We start from the raw sequence: 19,677 nt of genomic DNA, 5'->3' as shown, positions 1-19,677 counted from the left end.
GCATGTTTGCAAGCCCAATGTAATGCTTTTCAATTTTAAATATCAATTTTTAAAATCCATTAGCGTGGCAAGACAATCGGTTAATTTTTTCCATTATTCTGTAGATGCAAGCCACATCTTTCCATTTATTACATGGTGCAATAAACATTATCCTTTGCTATATTTGAAGTGTTTTTGTTCTTTTTCTGTGTCTCTCTTCTCGTCTCTGCACTTGATATTGTATTCCTTGGCAGGAAATGCTGATGGGTGACCTATTCACAGGTATCGGCCAAAGCTTTTGGTTTTATTAACAAGATGCATGAGAGAGCAAAGGGATGAAAGACCTGCATCAATTTTCCCTATATATTTTTGGTAGCACTTCAGCCCCATGCTCCTGATCTTTGGTCACCTGGTGCAGGGAGGGAGGACAGCCTCGTCAGCCTGTTCCTGGGCTTGGGCAATGTGGCCATTAACAGGTCCAGGCCGTGGGTGGTCATTTGACCAAATTGTCTAGTCTATGCTCACAGCCAGGTGGTCCTGGAAGGGGAACACAGGATATCCACTGGCACGTTTCAGGCCTTCCATGACCAGTGGGTACTGGGGGGGGCATCATCATCACCCCAGTAATGATATTTTAGTTTGATTAATTCAGTTCCTGTTGACATTTTGTTTTAGTTTAGGGGCTGTCACCCTTTTAATTCAGTGTTAAAAGAGTACATGAAGAACATACGCAAGCTGGGCTGTTCATTTTTGAATCCTACAAGCAGAAACACAGCATTGATGTTAGTTCAGAAACATCTTGCCTCACTCCTTGAAGGAGACAAATTAGTTGGGGGGGGGGGGGGGGGGGGGAGGGGGGTGGAACGAAGAAAGAAAACAGTATTTTGACACTTTTTGCACCATTGCCTAGACTTGCAATGTAATGCACACCTAGTCACAAAAGGCTGATTGGGCGTCAAAGCATTCAGCCAGCTAAAGTATTGTTCTCCCATATCACATTTATTACTGATCAAGTTTTCTCTAACTAAACAAACCCAACCATGAACTTTAAACCCAAAGTTTCCTCTTGCTTCATGCCAATTTGCATCATAACCTCACCCACCCATTGGGAATAGAGAACGCTCATACAGATCTCATTTTGGATCTGACATAGCCTTAGTACAACTAGAAGAATTGGTCTTATTTAATACGTTTATCACCACTTATAAAGAGAGTCACTTCTTACAGTGATAGATCATTTTCTGATTCAAGACCAACGTAGACCAGTTTTTCAAGCGGAAAGGGGAATCATGGTTACCAAAGTCTATAGCACATTGTTTTGCCATCCGTGATTAATGTGTGGTTATGTTGCATTTTATACTGAACATTTAAGTCAGGTACTAGAAATATTACCAGACAAACACAGTTTTAGTGCTGGCTCAGGAAAGTTTTCCGAAAAAAAAGACTGATGGCCGGTTTAAGTATAGGGTGGTGGGCTTGTATCGGTGGTTGAAAATTGTGCGAATGCGCCCGCGGTCTCTGCCACAGGCACAGCATCACTTTCAATTAAGATGTTATTGATAGGGGGACGGAGCTCAGAATGTGAGAATCAGGTCTCGCCAAAGATTTCTTTGCACCCAAGAGGTGAACATTCTCACTCAACGCTTTAGGAAACAGAAATAAGCTGGCACAAGAGCAAATTTTAAATGTCACTTTCTCCTACTATTGTTAAACCAGACCTGGCTTGTCTTCACAGAACGGTTACAGTGCAGGAGGAGGCCATTTGGTCCATCATATCCACACCGATTATCTGACACAGGCTAGCACCACTGGTACACGTGCGAAAGAGTAGGATCAGATTCTCATTCAAATTAAATGGTTCAAAAATTACAGAACGTTTGAAGCAAAGTCTTTGGTACATCCACCAAAATTAATCTCAACCATTGCAACTTTCTTCTTTCCCCTGTCCCACCCACAATATCTATCAAATCAGAAGAGGCAGCAAGATCAATTAGTCCTCAGTAAATTTAATACAAGCTCACAGATTGCAATCTAGACTACAGTGTTACAGATTCATTCTGTGGAGGCTAAAACCTGCCCTGAAAATATTTCCTATACAGTATCTCGGTATCTGACAGCGGCTCTGTTCTATCTGGGCCAAGGAGAAATTAATTGGCACAACTGCTTTCTCTCCATTCATATCGGTGAGTGGGGAGTAGGGGAGTCCAGCAAAGCCCTCTGGTTCCCCTTTCTGAAGTCAGCCCTCTCGATTTCGATCCACTCTGCATATCAACTAGATCCTACATCCTAAAGTTAGACTACTGATTCATTTTTATAAAAATTGTTTGGAAAAAAAGGTACATCTCAAAATACAGGGAAAAGGCTGGGGGAGGAGGGGAAAAAAATGCAAAGTGTGCCTATTTATCTACGTCCAAAAATGTGTGTCAAAAAAAAAGGGATGTTGCTTAGTTTTGCATAAAAATGCTGCCAACTCCAGCCCCCATCCCGATCGAACCCAGCACTTCTCACTCCCAAGGAATTTTCAATCAATAGCATCAAAAATTCTCGACTGAACCATCTACTTTTATCAAGATTCATGTTCATACGGTTGACAGGGGAGGGGGAAGGAAGAGCAAAAAAAAGGAAGAAGAAGAGGAAGTAGTAACGGTTTTTCAGCTTGGATACAAGTGTTAAAACAGTCAGGAAGAATAATGAGAAATTGCAGGACAGATTGGCAGACAATCTGACTAACTGCTGTTTTCTCATGCAGGAGACACACACAACTGGTGCTAAAGGTTTATGCCACCCATTCACTGCCAACAGTTGCTCGAAGACTGGCATCAAATTCGTATTGCAAAACGGTTCAAACTTGAAAACAAATTTTGTGCAGTTGCCTTTCAGTAGACGCGGTGGCACAGTGGTTAGCACTGCTGCCTCACAGCGCCAGGTACCCAGGTTCAATTCCGGCCTCAGGTCTGTGTGGAGTTTGCACGTTCTCTCTGTGGCTGGGTGGGTTGCCCTCTGGGTGCTCTAGCTTCCTCTCAGCCCAAAGATGTGCCGGTTAGGTTGATTGGCGATGCTAAATTGCCCCTTAGTGTCAAGGGGACTAGCAGGGTAAATCCGTGGGGTTATGGGGATAGGGTGGTATTGTTGTCGGTGCAGGCTTGATGGGTCGCATGGCCACCTTGTGCCTGTAGGGATTCTATGATTTTAATTGATGCAAATTGCAATAAAAAGGAATTCACATTAAAATAATACACATACAACAGGAAATATTGTGTCCGTCAATCCACTTAGAGCATCAATCACATGTATTTTAAATTCAGAGCAGAGGCTTATCAACCATCACCTTTTCCTTATACTCGATTTTCTTTCCCCCCCAAACCACCCGGATTGGGGCTTGCAGCCGAGATGATGGTTTGCTCGGAGACCACCATAAATACCCCTTGCCAAGAACGTGATTTGTCACATGTATTAGCATACAGTGAAAAGTATTGTTTCTTGCACGCGATACAAAGCATACCGTTCATAGAGAAGGAAACGAGAGAGTGCAGAATGTAATGTTACAGTCATAGCCAGGGTGTAGGGAAAGATCAACTTAGTGTGAGGTAGGTCCATTCGAAAGTCCGATGGCAGCAGAGAAGAAGTTGTTCTCGAGTTCATGGGAGGACGACCCACATTATCCACAAACCTGTTCCTGTTCTGTGGTACAAAGCATCAATGTCAGTCTTCCTCCCCAGATAGGTAGCTGTTTGGAATATCACTAAAGCCAGCTTCCCTTAAAAGCGCACAAAGAGTTTCATTCCAAACTGGAAAATGACCGATTCTTCTATTCATATACATAGAATCAGGATATAGTTTAATTTCACATACAGAATCATAGCTTTTGCTTGATTTTTCCTTGTAGGTTTTAGATTGGTACTGCAGCGGGAAATAATGCAATGGTTAAAGTTGTTCATTCTCAGGATGCTTTGGGTACAGTTTAGCTGACTGTGCTGTTCAGGTTCTGCTGAAAGTGCAGGACGTGAAATTCAAGCCCGTTGACTTTTCTTTTGTTGCCCCATTGTGAACAAAGCGAGCCAAGATGGAGACAAGACAATTTGCCCAGGTTGGGTAGTCACGTGTTTAATCCTACCTCCCTCTGTGCCCTCCCCTGGGTAAGGAAATTCTCCCAATTGGCTTACAACAGCACATCAAACCATCTAGCCTGTGGCCCTCCCATTAACTATGGCATTTCAGCAGCTGCTAATGTTTCAAGCACACCCTCATCTCCACCTTGAATGCCTTACTGGATGCTTTGGTTTCCATTAATCTCCCACCTTGGGCATTTTCCTGGGGCATGGCCCTCATCTCTGCTCATCCCCAGATCTAGTAAGCCCTTGCAAATTACCATCCCCTCTCTCCAATCTTGTTTCACTCTTCAATCTCCTTGAGTGCACTTGTTACCTCCAGAATTCCTGCCCATTTTCCCTAGAAGACCACCCTTCAATTCCTCCAACCAGGCTTCTAGCCTGCCACAGTACCAAAACAGCTCTTATTGAAGTCAGAATTTACGTCTTAGCTGACTGCGACAAGAGCAAACTTTCCCTCCCCGTCCTGCCCAAGCTGCCTGCAGCCTTTGACCATGCCATCCTCTCCATCATCTAACCGGGTAGGACTGCACTCACCCGGTTCCATTCTCAGTTAGCCAGTCATAGCCAGAGAACTGCCTCCAGTGGCTCCTCTTCCTGCCTCCCCCATTGGAGGATACCACTAGGATCGATCCTTGGCCCATTCCGATTGCTCATCTACTTTTTGCCCCTCAAGGGACATCATCTGAAACGCTTCAGGTTCCACACCCAAGCAGACGGCACCTAGCTCTACCTCACCACTAGCTCCCTCCTTGATCGTCAGGTGGCTTGTTCGACATCCAGTACTGATTGAGCAGAAATTTCCTCCAGTTAAGTATTGGGAAGACTAAAAATATTGTCCGCGGGCTCTGCCACATACTCTATGTCCTGTAACCACAATCTCTATCCTTACATGGATTTGGTGTTAAATTTAGATGAGAGTGCTCAGATGAAGTGCTTTTGGACATTTTGCTATGTTAAAAGGAGCTGTAAAAATGCAACTTGTTATTCCTAAATTGGTAAATAGATTACCAAGCAGCAAGTTTTGTAGGAACTACCACGGTTCTGCAGGTCTTTTTCTGGGCAGCATGGTGTCACAGTGGTTAGCACAGTTGCCTCACAGCGCCAGGGACCTGGGTTCGATTCCCGGCTTGGGTTACTGTCTGTGTGGAGTCTGCACATTCTCCCCATGTCTCTGTGGGTTTTTCCCGGGTGCTCCAGTTTCCTCCCACAGTCCAAAGATGTGCGGGTTAGGTGGATTGGCCATGCTAAATTTCCCCTTAGTGTCAGGGGGATTAGCTAGGGTAAATGCATGGGGTTATGGGGATAGGGCCTGGGTGGGATTGTGGTCGGTGCAGACTCGATGGGCCGAATGGCCTCCTTCTGCACTGTAGGATTCTGTGATACTATGAAAATAACAATGGTCATGCCAACCAACCAGGACAAAATGCATGACAAGAGGCCTAAGGATCTGGAACTTTCCTTAACTTGTAGAGTTAGGATCAAAAGGACTGGGAGCCAACATCTTTCATCCAGAGGGGTAATTGAGTATTTGTTATATTTTTCTGGATATCTACCACTTCGAAATATTGCATACAAAGACTGAGCCAAACACAATTGAAGTATTTGTGTTGCAAACCATATTTCGTCGTCAAGATTCTACAATCTCTTACGTGACAAAAAAGATCAACAGAGGGATTGTCGACTAGCATAGTAGCTCATGTGTGGGGAGAGTTGGCAGTGCTCATGCCATAAACCGAGCACAAATCAGAGCCAAGCTCAAAGATCCATAGGTGTATCAATAAGAAAAAGATGGCAGTCACAAAAAGCAACCTAGCACCAACTCCAGAGTATGTCAGTGCAACACACTACATCAACAGACACAAAATTAAGTCAGCAGACTAAAGCAGCAAAGTGGTTAGCATTGCTGCCTCACAGCGCCAGGGGCATGGGTTCGACTCCCGGCTTAGGTCACTGTGTGTGGAGTCTGCATGTTCTCCCCATGTCTGAGTGGCTTTCCTCCGAGCACTCCGGGTTTTCCTCCCACAGTCCGAAAGACGTGGTTAGGTGCACTGGCCATGCTAAATTCTTCCTCAGTGTACCCAAACAGGCGCCGGAGTGAGGCGACTAGGGGATTTTCACAGTAACTTCATTGCAGTGTTAATATAATCCCACAATATAGAATATAATTGTGACGGTAATAAATAAACTTTAAACTTAAAGCTAGTCATGTTCAGAATCTGGTACAAGGGTAGAGGATGCCTTCACTGTGTGAAAATTAAAGATTTCCATGTCTGAAACAGGACACCAGCAAAGTCAAGTACATACTGACTAGGATGCCTAGACATCTGTAAAAATAGGACATTGCAGGTTTGAGAAGTGGGTCAAGGTGGTTCTACTTTTGAATATCAAAAGAGCACAGGCAGCTTCTAAATACGTTTCTAATTGGAAAAAAAAGCAAATGGGGTACGTTTGGGTGAATGTAGAGGAAATAAAATATATTCATATCTCAGGCTGCAGTACTAACTTTTGCTCAGACTTCCAACACATTTGTTTAAATAAGATCTTAATTAAATTCGAACAATAAGCCATTAAAACAACAAATAGGAGAATTTGACAGATTGAGTGGACAAAAATCTGCCAGATGGAGTATAACGTGGGAAAATGTGAAATTGTTCACTCTGGCTGGAAGAATTACCTGGAACGGAGAACGACTGCAGAATTCTGAAGTGCAGAGGGATCTGGGTGTTCTAGTGCATGAATAGGCAGGCCGGGCTTGTTTCTACTCGAGTTTGGAAGACTGAAGTGTGACTTGATTGAAGTACATAAGATCCTGAATGTTCATGATAAGGTGGACATAGAAAGGATGTTTCCTCTTGTGGGTGACTCCAGGACTAGGGGACAGTGTTTTAAAATTGGGGATTGCCCTTTTCAGACAAAGAGGAGAATTATTTTCTCAAGAGGGTTGTGCGACCTTGGAACTCTGCCCCTCAGAAGGCGGTTGAGGTGGGGGGGGGTCACTGAATATTTTTTTAAAGGCGGAGATAGATAGATTCTTGGTAGGCAAGGGAATCAAAGATTATTGGGGTAGATGGAAATGCAGAATTCAAAACGCAGACAGATCAACTATGATCTTATTGAATGGTGGAACAGGCTCGAGGGGCTGAATGGTCTACTTTTGCATGCTTGTAATCAACAAAACTGCATAAAGGCATTTTCCCAAGCAACTTGAAACTTGGGTGAAAAAAATTAATGATTTGAGCAAGATTTTGAATGACATCAAACTAAAGCAGACACCCAGGATAAGGTCCTAATGACTTCATATAATTACCATCTCATGCACAGACTGAAGAAAAGTTTGACATTTTCTTTCAAACTTTGGCAAAAAGAACTAGTTGTATGAAACCTTGGCGAGACCATGCCTGGTGTATAGTGTTCAGTTTTTGTCACCTTACCCTAGGAAGGACATACTGGCCATAGAGAGAGTGCAGCAAAGATTCACTGGACTAATTTCTGGGATGGTGGGATTGTCTCATGATTGAGGAGACAGCTTGTTTTCTCCAGAATTTAAAAGAGTGAAAGATGATCTCATTTGAAGTGAACAAATTCTTAAGAGCTTGGATGCAGGAAGGATGGTTCCCCCGCTTGAGGTAAGGAGCGGGAGACGCGGGGGGGGGGGGGGGGGGGGGGTTGTGCATCTAGGAGAACACAGTCTCAGAATAAGAGGAACAAGGTGGGGAGAAAAACTTTCAGTCAGAGATTGGTGAATGTTTGGAATTCTCTACCCCAGAGGCCGTGGAGGTTCAGTCATTGAGTGTGTTTAAAGCAAAGGTTGATAATTTCTGGATATCAATGACACTGGTGGTGTGGCGATAGTGCGGGTCGAGGAGATGGCTTTGAGGTGGAAGTTTAGCTGTGATCCAGTTAAATGGCGGAAGCAGGCTCAAGGGGCTTTTTCCCATGTTCCTGTGTTCTCAGGTAGGAGAAACATTTTGTTTATACACAATGTGAATTATGGTGATCTGGAATATATCGACCGAAAAGATGGTGGAAGCAGATTGAATAGTAACTTACGAAAGTGAATTGGCGTATACTAAGAGAAAAACATTTGTACAGTAATTGGGAGGCCGGGGGGGGGGGGGCTGGATTAAATAGATACATCTTGGAAAGAGTGACACAGGAACGATGGACCAAACTGCCCCCCCTTTCAGTGCTGGAGAATTCCAGGAACTCGCTGCATGGTTCAGTCACCGGTGTGCAAAACAGGTTACTGAAAAGTCCCCCCCCCCCAAGTTTATTAGTGTCACAAGTAGGCTTATATTAACACTGCAATGAAGTTACTGTGAAAATCCCCTTGTCGCCACACTCCGGCACCTGTTTGGGTACACCGAGGGAGAATTTAGCATGGCCAGTGCACCTAACACCAGCACGTCTTTCAGACTGTGGGAGGAAACCGGAGCACCCGGAGGAGACCCATGCAAACACGCGGAGAGCGTGCAGACATCACACAGACAGTGACCCAAGCCGGGAATTGAACCCGGGTCCCTGGCGCTGTGAGGCAGCAGTGCTAACCACTGTGCTGGAAACCATAGATACATAGGTACATGCAGCTCGATCATACCTCCCCTTTGAAGTAGAGCAAACATGGTGGCTCCCTTTGAGAGTTTCAAAGTTAACATTTTCAATCGCAGGGAGGGGTATATTCTTTCACATGAATACCTGAGGATAAGGCCCTTACTCCTTAATGCTCCTTTAACCGTCTCGTGCAACTATCAATACGTGAAATAGTTTGCCAGCTCAAGTGCAGCGATCACACCACGAGAACACTATGGTAACAAACCCTGACCACCAGTGCAAAGATTGTGCTAATTTTCATGAATGGATTGTAACATTGTGAACAAAAACTGAAACGCATTAGGTTTCATTTATTGAGAATTAGATAACTGATCACACGAGTAGGTTTATTTTCTACACGCCAACACTGACGATAGACTGCACAAGCTCACTTGAAAAGGCACTGTAGATCACACCAAAAACGTGCGTGAAAGGGACATCCTCGGCATTAATATAGGTGGGGGCGAGAAGAAATAATCTTTCTTCAGACACGAGGGTCTGAAACACACTTGCAGCTGCACAGGGCTCCATGAAACCGACAGATGTAGATCAAGAAACTGGCTGAAAGCAATGTAACATACCATGGATTGGTGTCAATTTTTATCAAGTCACATTCAGAAGAAAAACATTTCTCCAAATGGAATTTTCAAAATAGCAAGATCTCCAAACACTTGTGTGTGTGGTCCTGTTGCAGTTTACAATTGTAGCTCACAGAGAAATTCAAGCCTTTTGTGCTTTCGAAGAGCACCGCTATCTTCACTGCATCTCAACTGTTCAAACCAAAAAATTGTCAGAATCAAGTTGCTTGTGATAAGAATATTGACATGTAATTGCATTGACCTTGCTTTGTATCAAGTTACAATGAGACTATCATGGGTGCTTAACATTAGTGACATGGACCGAGGGATAAATATTGGAAATTCCCTTCTCACGACTCGGTTTCCTAGTCTCCTGGCCGATATTTATCCCTCGACCCATGTTACATCAACAGCTGATTTGATCATAATCATAACACTCTTGGTGGGTGCTTGCTGTGCACAAATTGGATTGCCACATCTTCTACATTACAATTGTGAGCACACTTAGAGTCATAGAGGTTTACAGCATGGAAACAAGCCCTTTGGCCCAACTTGTCCATGCCGCCCTTTTTTTAAACCCCCAAACTAAATTGCAATTGCCTGCACTTGGCCCACGTCCCTCTATACCCATCATACCCATGTAACTATCTAAATGCTTTTTAAAAGACAAAATTGTACCCACCTCTACTACTACCTCTGGCAGCTTGTTCCAGACACTCATCACCCTCTGTGAAAAAATTGCCCCTCTGGACACTTTTGTATCTCTTCCCTTAAACCTATGCCCTCTAGTTTTAGACTCCCCTACCTTTGGGAAAAGATATTGACTATCTAGCTGATCTGTGCCCCTCATTATTTTATAGATCTCTATAAGATCACCCCTCAGCCTCTTGCGCTGCAGAGAAAAAAGTCCCAGTCTATCCAGCCTCCCCTTATAACTCAATCCATCAAGTCCCGGCAGCATCCTAGTAAATCTTTTCTGCACTCTTTCTAGTTTAATAATATCCTTTCTATAATAGGGTGACCAGAATTGCAAACAGTATTCCAATTGAGGCCTTACCAATGTCTTGTACAGCTTCAACAAGACATCCCAACTCCTGTATTCAACGTTCTGACCGATGAAACCAAGCATGCCGAATGCCTTCTTCACCACTCTGTCCACCTGTGACTCCACTTTCAAGGAGATATGAACATGTACCCCTAGATCTCTGTTCTGTAACTCTCCCCAACGCCCTACCATTAACTGAGTAAGTCCTGTCCTGGTTCAATCTACCAAAATGCATCATCTCGCATTTGTCTAAATTAAACTCCATCTGCCATTCATCAGCCCAATTGATCAAGATCCCGTTGCAATTGGAGATAACTTTCTTCACTGTCCACTATGCCACCAATCTTAGTGTCATCTGCAAACTTACTAACCATGCCTCCTATATTCTCATCCAAATCATTAATATAAATGACAAATAACAGTGGGCCCAGCACTGATCCCTGAGGCACACCGCTGGTCACCGGCCTCCAGTTTGAAAAACAACCCTCTACAACCGTGATTCCCAAACGTTTTTCACTGGGCCGCACTTTCGTAATAAAAATTTGCTCGCGCCACACCGAATTTTTTATTGATAAGAAATACATTCAAAAACAAAAAAAAACAACTCCTAACAGTGCTTGATTCATAACATAGAACACGACTACTTTATATCATGGGACATCCAGAAAGTATAAAACAATGCAGCTCCATAAAAACATCTATCCATGTTTAAATGTTTCTTTGATTGTCCTTGAATCTTCCTGCCACCCTCTCTCGCTGCACCAGTGTGGCGCGCCGCACCCTTTGGGAACCACTACTCTACACCACCCTCTGGCTTCTGTCAAGAAGTGGAGATGCCGGCCATTTATTCTGTCAAGAAGCCAATTTTGTATCCATTTAGATACCTTACCCTGGATCCCGTGAGATTTAACCTTATGCAACAACCTATCATGCGGTACCTTGTCAAAGGCCTTGCTAAAGTCCATGTAGACAACATCAACTGCACTGCCCTCATCTACCTTCTTGGTTACCCCTTCAAAAAACTCAATTAAATTTGTAAGACATGATTTTCCACTCACAAAGCCATGCTGACTGTCCCCAATCAGTCCTTGTGTTTCTAAATGCCTGTAGATCCTGTCTCTCAAAAATACCTTCCAACAAATTACCCACCACAGATGTATTTTAAAGTACTTCATTGGCTGTGAAGTGATCCTGCACGTCCCAGGGTTGCAGAAGGCGCTACATAAATCCAAGTTCTTCCCCATTTCTTTGAATGGTACCATGGCAGCTTTTATACCCACCAGAGAGAGCAGGTAAGAACCCTGGCAGAATGCTTTTGAAAGTCGTCACCGCCGTCTGCAGCCCCGTCTCAGCACAGCACAGAAAGGTCAGCCTAGTTTTTAATGCTCAAACCACGGACTGAGACTTGAAACCATAATCCACTGACTCAGCTTGGGAACAAGTACTTTTGCCTGAAACTGGGATCATTAATTTTTAATTAAGAGTAGATGGCACACCTTACAATATAAAGAAATTTCTAAGGCTGCTGCATGACAAAACATACCTCAGAATCCCTAAAGTGTAGGACTCAGTCCATCGAGTCTGCACCAACACTCCAACAGTGCATCTTAGCCAGACCCTATCCCCGTAACCCCACATATTTGACTCGCTAATCCTTCTAACCTACACATCCTGGAACACAAAGGGGCAGCTTACCATGGCCAATGCACCTAACATAGGAGATAGCAGCATGAGGAGGCCATTTGGCCCTTCAAGCCTGCTCCACCATTCATTACAATCATGGCTGATCGTCCAACTCAATAGCCCAAGTTGGACGATCAGCAATGATCTGGTTTTGTACCATCATTTTTAAGTCAAAAAGATTTCATAGAATCATAGATGCCCATAATTCAAAAGGAGGCCATTCGGCCCATCGAACCTGCACTGACAACAGTCCCACACAGGCCCTTTCCCTCGAATCAAATATTTATCCTGCTGGTCCCCCTGACACTAAGGGTCAATTTAGCATGGCCAATCAACCTAACCCGCACATCTTTGTTCTGTGGGAGGAAACCAGAACACCTGGAGGAAACCCATGCCGACACGGGGAAAGGTGCAAACTGTCATCCAAGGCCAAAATGAACCCAGGTCCCTGGCGCTGAGAGGCCGCAGTGTTAACCACTGTGCCACCCCATACTTGTTACAAAGCAAAGGATGTGGCCCTATTAAGGTTCCGGCACAAATATGAGAAGTAAAACTTCAGATCAGCTTCAAATAATGTCTAGATTCTCAGCCTGACAGTCCTTTGTGTGTGGAACGTAAAATCATCTGCCATTTAAGATTTGGTCATCTTCCTTCAGCTTTGCAAGCAAACACAAGTTGACGTGGATTTGCATGGGGACCAAGTACAAGAGAAGGAGTAGGCCATAGAGCCCCTGTGTCACCATTCAATGAGATCATGGCAAATCATTGACCTTATCACTTCCCATCATGTAATGCAAAAAAATTTAGAAATTAGCTATAATTAAGTCACATTGAAAAAACGTCCTGCATCACCAACAAAATTGCAACAATTCAATTTTAACCAGCCAATGAAAAATAAACAGTCGTACTCAGTAATCTAGATCCGAATACCAGCAACACGCATCACAGGAAACCAGTTTCCTGCATGCCTTAAACCACTGCTCCTGTGAGCACTACATGCATTCATCCTCAAAATGATGCTGCCCTTTTCCTTGCCTTGCTTCTTTAGGACAGGTTCAATCCACACCAAATGACCTCTTGTGAAAGTACCAAACAGCAGGTGGGCTGTACCTACACCAGACAGGCCGGTTCCCTGGAAAACTGCATGATCCAGGAGGTACCATAGTGCATGGGCCAAAGAGATAGGTGGGACAGGGTAGAGCTGCACATTCATGGTGAGGGCCAAGGCATTTTGGTAGGCACTGTACATACACCAACACTATCGCATGTCAAACATCATTCATTCTTTTAGTGTAGATTACAGTATGCTGCCAATTGAGGGGGTGGGGATGGTATTTGTTCAATTGTGCAATCCTGGTGAATCAGCAACTTTGCCTCATGAAAATGATTATATTTGCCATTTATTGGTCCAATGCCACACAAACAGAACCCATTTTCCTCCCTTGCAACAGCGACTTGAAAGTACGGTTGAGGTTATAGTCCCAGCACAAATGCAAAAAAAAACAATGTGCCCTCATAGCAAGGGTTTAAAAATATTTCACTTCCTTCCTCCCACACAAAGCTTCCGAGAAGGCAAGGAATCTGGCCTCTGTGGTTCTTCATCCAACCACAAGCAAGCAAATACAGCCCATAATGCCTCCTCTTTCTGCTGTAGGCACACATTTGCCTCTCTGCCCTCTGCATGCCCCATTTTCAGCTGAGATCGTGTGGGCTATGTTGTAGAGACAAAATTATACAACTCAGACACTGATACATAAAACCTTAGGGGTTAACGTTAGAAAACATTACTTGAAAGCATACTTCAATTCAAATCTACTCAACCAACATTCGCCACCTATAGAAAAATAATACAATACACGCTCCAACACACTCCCATTTTACTTTGGTACCCATTTTTCAACCCTGGGTTTTGCCAGTGCACCACAGCTTCCCAACATGTGTGCCAATCATTGCATCTGAACCCGTGGCACAGAATGTTCAACAGCTGCAACCAAGTGGGGCAGTTGGCACCTTCAGCACCAGGTCCCCAGTGAGAAAGGATGGCAGCTACAAAGGTTCAAGAGAAAAGGTCTGTCTGACGCCTGGACAGAAAGACACCAGTGGGCTCCAGAGTGGGAAGAGAAGATGGGTGCCGAATGCACTTGCCTGAGCCAGCGAACATTAGGGAATAAAGCCACGCAGACATTATTCAGCAGCTACAACTCTCCATTTGCAGTTTTTAAATTTGTGAAGTTAGTTCCCAGGTTCACGGTGGACCTTTCAGACGCAGTTTTTAAGCAAATAAAAACAGAGAGAGAGAGCATCAAAAGTTTCAGAGGAAAGATTCCCATAAAGCATGTCCCAGTCATTAGCCACTCACACACACAGTGAATACTAAAGTGTTGCATTAGGACTCAGCATAATTAGAATGCAGCCAGAAAGTGAAATGCACATTTTTGGGATTCCAGACACACAGCATCTGCATTTCAAATGCAGGTAAAATAAATAGTAACGGCAGCTTTTTAAAAAGCTGGAGGGTAACAGGAACCAGAAAGAGAGAACTTGCAGGCTGGGGAAATCCAGAAAATAAATGAGCGCCCTGAAAGGGGAAGTAGAAATTCAACTCCCCCCACCACCCACCACCACCCCCCACCCCCTGACAAAAAAAGCAAGCAGCAAAACTGAAGATATGCAGCCCCAGCAACAGCACATGTAGTTGTATCCGTAGCACAAGTGTGCAAAACCTCAGAACAGAAATTGCTATCTACCGCTGCTGCCCACGAAGGAATGGCAAAGAGGCAGTTATCAGCTACATACACAAGTCAAAGTCTTGCATCGTGAATGTCAGCAGCAACAAGTGGATTTTAAAAAATATACAAATGCTTATTCTAATGTGGAGACCTACTGTACAAAAGGAATCAAGCAAAGGGCTTATCCTCTTCTGTAAACAACCCTACGTAACCAACAAAATTTTTTAAAAGCAGCCCCATGCGTTAGAAATCAGAAATAAAAATGCTAGAAATTCTCCGCAGGTCAAGTCAGCATCTTTCGAGAGAATAGAGGCATTAACCTTTCATGTTTAGACTCGCCAGTTCTGGCAAAGCATCTACAGCTGAAATATCCGCTCTGTTTGTGTCACAGGTCCTGACTGACCTGTTGATCATTTCACCTTCTTAAAAACTGCCTACCCTCCTCTTCTACACTCAGGGTCAGCATTACAGAACACAACTTCATTACAAGGTAACCTCCAAAACAATATTTTTGACAGAGGCAGTAGATTTGTGAAAGCATATATATTCATGCAACACATGGAATTTTGAATATTTACTTCTCAGATCAAAGCATCTGATGTTAATAAGGAGAGTTATTTCTAACAACTTCTCCAAGACTGTTAATCTTTAAAGATGCAATTCATGATGCGCAGAGTGTATTTTTAAAATCCTACTCAATGGTTGTATCCCTGTTTCCCCATTTTCAGTAGAGCTGGTATTAAAATAGCTTTCATTGTAACAATTTCGCAAAGGCTTCGCTCGAATACAAACCTGGCTCACCAGGATCAGTGTTCAAATGCAACATTTAAAAACCACTGTCCAGTCTTTTAACCAGCTACGTTGAAATGGTAAAGACGAGAGGGTAAATGGTGTAGCTCATACAGTACAATCCCTAAACCATCAACTCTTTTTTAGACTTTAAACAGAACTCTAACATCTCCCCATTGCTTAAATTGTCTCCTGGAGATTCTGCTTTTCTGCTCAGCAACTTGTAGCTCTATTTAAAAGAAAACAAAATCCATTCAAGTCACAAACACTCCAGTATGAATGAAGGCTCTCCTACCATATCATACCACAAGAAAAAGCTTCCCTCACTACAACCGCCAGCATCTCAGTCACCAGATTTCATCACTGCAATTACCATTAGTCCTCCACTGAAACTGTCTCCCTTGTCCTTACATTTTTTTCTCTTCCCTAGAATTTGAAACCAAGGCTCACTGTACCAGTTTCTACTCTAATCTATCCTTTCCCATACAGGACCTCAAATAGTGAAAATTCTGAACTCTTTCTTTGCACCTGGAGTTGAGGCTTTTAAAAACTAAATCAGGCATCATTTCCTGGTTTGCTCCATTTAATATTTGTTGGTATTCTGTGCAATGTTCTCCACACTCAAGCATTCACCCCCCCTCTGCCCGCCACCTTCCAATAAAAACCTGTACTCAAGTTAGACTGCGAATCAGTTGTTCTGACCTGTACTGTACCATCATATCATGTTTTACTGAATTTTAAGACGCTTGTGTGTTTCAGTCTGGTTCACTGCAGACACAGTAAATAAAATGCAGCAATTTCCAAATTTTAAAAAACCTCCAACAAAATGTTGGAAATACTAATTTGAGTAATAGGCAGAACATTTTTGTGTGGTGAAGTAGTCAGGGTGCGATTAAAACCTGGAGTTCAATCACCTTGCCCCGTAACCTCATGGAAATTAGTTCCAGGCATTTGGCAACTATGCCTGTTGCAGTAATACATATGTCGACAGCACAATCAGAATGCCAGTGTGTTACTGAAGGAAGGATTGAGCTTTTGACATGAATATGGAGCGGAGGATCAAGAGCCAAAATGCAGCAGTTTCCTCACCACACTGCCCATCTCCCAGCAGTCTATCCCACCCCAAAACTCTTAAGTGAATGATTAAAGATGGAACAAGTTCTGGTTAGCAATGCAATCAAAGCCTATAAAAACACACTGTACAAGTTCATGCCAGTAACTTCAGATGAGGCCAGCATGGCCACTATTGATTTCTGAAACAACTTGTACAATTCAGCAATTCTGCACTTTGAAATCAAAAAGAATTATAGGGCATTGATGGTCAAGTCTCAGCATAAAAGTTTACTTTGCGTGGAGAGTTTTAAAATGGCTGTATGGAAGATTACATTACAAGATGAAATTTGATCTGTTGCTACCATAGTTGATCAATGCTTTAAAAAAGGTTTTTTTCCCACTTTGCTAAAGTTAAAGCTTTGTGCCGAATACAGATGAACCAGTTGGATTCCTTCTGGTGGACATACACAGCACTGTAAAATACTGGCGCAGAGAGAACAGATATTTGGGAAATGTAACAAGGGTGTAATTCACTCAGTGAACGAGATCATATCAAACCGATGAAGTGACACTCACCTAATTTGCCACTGCAAGCAAAATCCAGAGATCAAATTACAGCTATTAACTCCCTCTGTCAGGGTTAGGTAGTTTAAGTATATAAATATATATGTTAAATTGCACCTCTCTTCTAGCTTGTAAATGCAACTTAATTGCCAAAATTACTCAAAGAATTAATTAGCGAAAGGTGCTACATATGTTTAAATAACTTGTTACGGAGCACTTTCTCCTGCAGCTAATATAACACTGACCAACATCAGAAAGGAAGGGTAATCTTCTGTGAAATCGCTTCAGAACTCTTGTAAATAAAATCATATAATAAAATATCACTAAAAGAAATCAAAACACTGCATGAATCCATTATGAAACAGGTACAAATATAACCTTTTATCATGGATTATAATAAGCTACCTTCTCTGCTAAAATGGAACACCATGGTGATTTAAGCCTCTTGGGTTCACTTAACAGTTTCCTTGCTACTCCATTCTCCCACTTCTTTCACACTGCAGAACATCACTGCTCACCTTTAGAAACAAATCCCCAAATAAAAAGCCGCTCTTCTGTACATCTGCAAGTGCATTTCTTATACGTGGCTTTTTGGCAAGGCCATTTAAAAGAGAATTCCTATCTCACCGTGCACCCTCATGCCAAGACTTTGGAGCCAGGCTGATAATTCAACAATTGGTTCGCATACTTGCACTTCTCTCTGTTCCCATTCCTGATGATCAGCGCAAGACCCCAGAAATGAATCATCAATTATCAACCCCACCACTCCCAATATCCACACGTTATTTATGGCAGCCATGACGTGCTTATGAATCACCAGCTTTACTGTATCCACGATGGAATACCACTTTTGTACACTCACTAAAAAAGGAGCCGAGTCAGCGGGTTTGATTTGTACACATTTGTACGATGACGAGCCTTGTCCCGTTAAAGCCCACCCATTGGTCAGTCTGTCACGATTCCTTAAAATAGACATTTGTATTGTTCAAAACAGAAAACAAGCCTCTGTTCATTCTTAAAAAAACAACAATTATTGCTGACTTACTCTGAGCGGTCCCTCATCCCGGAATCACCCAATACAGATATAACAAGCCTAGTCAGACACACAAGGTCTCCAGAGCAATCATATTCCCATTACTGTCCTTTAATACACCAGTCCTCTTTTTATCCAACACAAGACACCAGGCTGCTACCAGATGGTGTACCCTGAGTCAGCAGCTCTGATATACACACACACATTAAATGTGCATATTCCCAGTCAAGAGCCATCATGTTTATACACTGCCTTATTATGAATCTGTCCAATTTTCTCCATTTAAGCTCAAGGGTGGTGATGATTGCACAGTGTGTTGGGGTTTGGGGGGGGGGGGGGGGAAGAGACCCTGAGTCAGCAGCTCCCTTATTAACACACATAAATAAAACATCCAGACACAGTGCGATTTAAATATAGAAGGTGCTCGTGTGAAGTTGGGGCATTGCTCTCATTCTGAAGCAGTCTCCTTCCCCTCTATCGCCCCTCCATTGCGAAGCCCAGTGTCCAGGCTCCCTGACTCAGGCTGCTGTGACCCTGCTGATGAGTCAGCAGCTCTCTCTCCCTCCCTCCCTCTCACAGATACACACACACTCACTCTCTCTCTCATTGCGTTTGCACACTCAGCAAAACAGCTCATACCCAGCATCACCCACCCCCCCCCCCCCCCCCCCCCCCCCCACCCACCCCCCCCCCAACCCCAACCCCCCCAAAACAGCTCCTCCGGGCCAGTACGAGGCAGCGAGACGGCCCGTTTTCCCCCCTTTTTGACAATTGAAGGAATTTTCCCCCCCCACTCGTTGTTTGCGCTTGTGCCGAGGCCAGACGTCAGATGATGTTTTGTCATGTGGCTTCATTCATGAAGCTCTACGCAACGGGAAAACTTTTAAAGGCGCAGGCACAGCCCACAGAGCGCAGAGACTGTACACCCTTCCCCAAAGCCATCTCAGAAACCCTTCAGAGTGATCCAGAGTAACAGTGTCAGCATTACACCCCATCTCAGAGTAACAGTGTCAGCATTACTCCCTATCTCCTAGCAACACTGTCACCGTTACTCCCCATCTCAGGGTAACACTGTCGGCATTACACCCCTTCTCAGAGTAACAGTGTCACCGTTACTCCCCATCTCAGAGGAACACTGTCGGCATTACACCCCTTCTCAGAGTAACAGTGTCAGCATTACACCCCATTTCAGAGTAACACTGTCAGCATTACCCTCCATCTCAGAGCAACACTGTCGGCATTACTCCCCATCTCAGAGTAACACTGTCAGCATTACTCCCAATCTCAGAGTAACACTGTCAGCATTACCCCCCATCTCAGAGCAACACTGTCGGCATTACTCCCCATCTCAGAGTAACGCTGTCAGCATTACTCCCCATCTCAGATTAACAGTGTAAGCATTACTCCCCATCTCACAGTAACAGTGTATGCATTACTCCCCATCTCAAAGTAACACTGTCAGTATTACTCCCCATCTCAGAGTGACACTGTCAGCATTACTCCCCCAACCCCACCTCAAAGC

The 19,677-nt window shown here is 43.7% G+C and overlaps 1 protein-coding gene across 2 annotated transcripts in view; it reads right to left on the bottom strand.

The window, feature by feature from the left end:
• Positions 1 to 19,116, bottom strand: part of mafga (v-maf avian musculoaponeurotic fibrosarcoma oncogene homolog Ga) — a 40,500-nt gene extending 21,384 nt beyond the window's left edge. The window contains exon 1 of one of the 2 annotated variants that reach the window (XM_078225629.1): positions 18,852 to 19,116. In XM_078225629.1, the coding sequence (XP_078081755.1) occupies positions 18,852 to 18,999 (148 nt within the window). In that variant the 5' untranslated portion in view covers positions 19,000 to 19,116. Of the gene's footprint in view, positions 1 to 3,481; positions 3,522 to 18,851 lie in introns of those variants that run through there. The other variant, XM_078225630.1, reaches the window with a different exon arrangement.
• Between the last annotated feature and the right edge of the window lie 561 nt (positions 19,117 to 19,677).

This window comes from Mustelus asterias, chromosome 12, assembly GCF_964213995.1.
Source record: "Mustelus asterias chromosome 12, sMusAst1.hap1.1, whole genome shotgun sequence".
NCBI classification, from domain to species: Eukaryota; Metazoa; Chordata; class Chondrichthyes; order Carcharhiniformes; family Triakidae; genus Mustelus; species Mustelus asterias.
The sequence above is the reverse complement of the archived record's forward strand: the minus strand, read 5'-3'. Positions and strand labels throughout refer to the sequence as shown.